At 46.9% G+C, this 1,134-nt stretch overlaps 1 protein-coding gene across 1 annotated transcript in view; it reads right to left on the bottom strand.

Annotated features, from left to right (window-relative positions):
- LOC121375319 (phospholipid phosphatase 3-like) overlaps nucleotides 1-749 on the bottom strand; it is an 11,316-nt gene extending 10,567 nt beyond the window's left edge. Inside the window, exon 1 of the mRNA XM_041502714.1 lies at nucleotides 564-749. Within this exon, the coding sequence (XP_041358648.1) occupies nucleotides 564-596 (33 nt within the window). The 5' untranslated portion in view covers nucleotides 597-749. The remainder of the gene's footprint in view (nucleotides 1-563) is intronic.
- Nucleotides 750-1,134: the final 385 nt, after the last annotated feature.

Genomic DNA, 1,134 nt, shown 5'->3' with positions numbered 1-1,134 from the left:
TGTAGTCCTAATGTTTGTAGTAGCCCAAACTATACCAAGAGAAAGAAATACGCAATATAAAATCCTGGCAAAAACCCACTAGTTGGCAATATATACTGTTCCAAAATGTACCAATCCCACTTAATAGAGGGGGGACTGTGTTCAGTGTGTGTGTGTGTGTGTGTGTGTGTGTCCGTAAGTGTCCGTATGTGTATGTGTGTGTGGGGGGTGGGGGTGGGGTGGGAGGTTACCTTACTCGCTCGACCTGTAGCGCCCCTGAGATGAACAAAATTCTCTGGTCAAATCAGAGGTTATGTCATGACAAGGGTGCTTGAACAGTTCTCTCATAGAACCTTCACGCGTAACAGTGTTGACGGGGTCAGCTTTATATTCCCTCAGCTCTATGTACGGGTTAGGGGTTTGGGTTAGGAAACATAGACCTGAAGGAACATAGACATGATCCCGTGTTGCCCCCCCCCCCCCCCCCCCCGAATGATTTCCTGCGCACGCGCCTTCTTGTTTGCTTGTTAACAAAACTGACTCACACCCCACCCAGAAGCGCCGTCACCGAGAGATGTACCCACCATTGTTACCGGTATTCCCAATCCCATGATCATCAGTATCGGCGTCGATATCGTGTCGTGGCGATGCGGATACTGCAGTGACCGATCATCGCAGAAGAAGCCCTGATTGTATGGCTTCACCCAAATAAAGAAGATAGCCACAGGCACGCAGACTGAAAAAATAAATCAGAATCAAGAAAGTTAAAGTTTGTTTTGTTTAACGACACGACTAGAGCATATTGATTTATTAACCATCGGCTATTAGGTGTCAAACATCTTGAAGAGGAAACCCGAAAAATGTTTCCATTAGTAGCAACGGATATTTTATATTTACCACCCCATAGACAAAATAACACATACCACGGCCTTTGATATATCAGTCGTGGTGCACTGGCTGGAACGAGAAATAGTCCAATGAGCCCACCGACGGGGATCGATCCTAGACCGACCTCGCATCAAGCGAGCGCTTCACCACTGGGTTACGTCCCGCCCCCGCCCCCTCAGAATCAAGAATCAAAATTAAAAGAAAGACACTCCCTTTCCCTTTACCACTTTCAATGTAGGCGACGCGTGTGTATGAAAACTTTAATCG

The sequence above is a fragment of the Gigantopelta aegis genome, chromosome 6 (genome assembly GCF_016097555.1).
Source record: "Gigantopelta aegis isolate Gae_Host chromosome 6, Gae_host_genome, whole genome shotgun sequence".
Taxonomy (NCBI): domain Eukaryota; kingdom Metazoa; phylum Mollusca; class Gastropoda; order Neomphalida; family Peltospiridae; genus Gigantopelta; species Gigantopelta aegis.
This window is presented reverse-complemented; position numbering and strand designations above follow the sequence as displayed.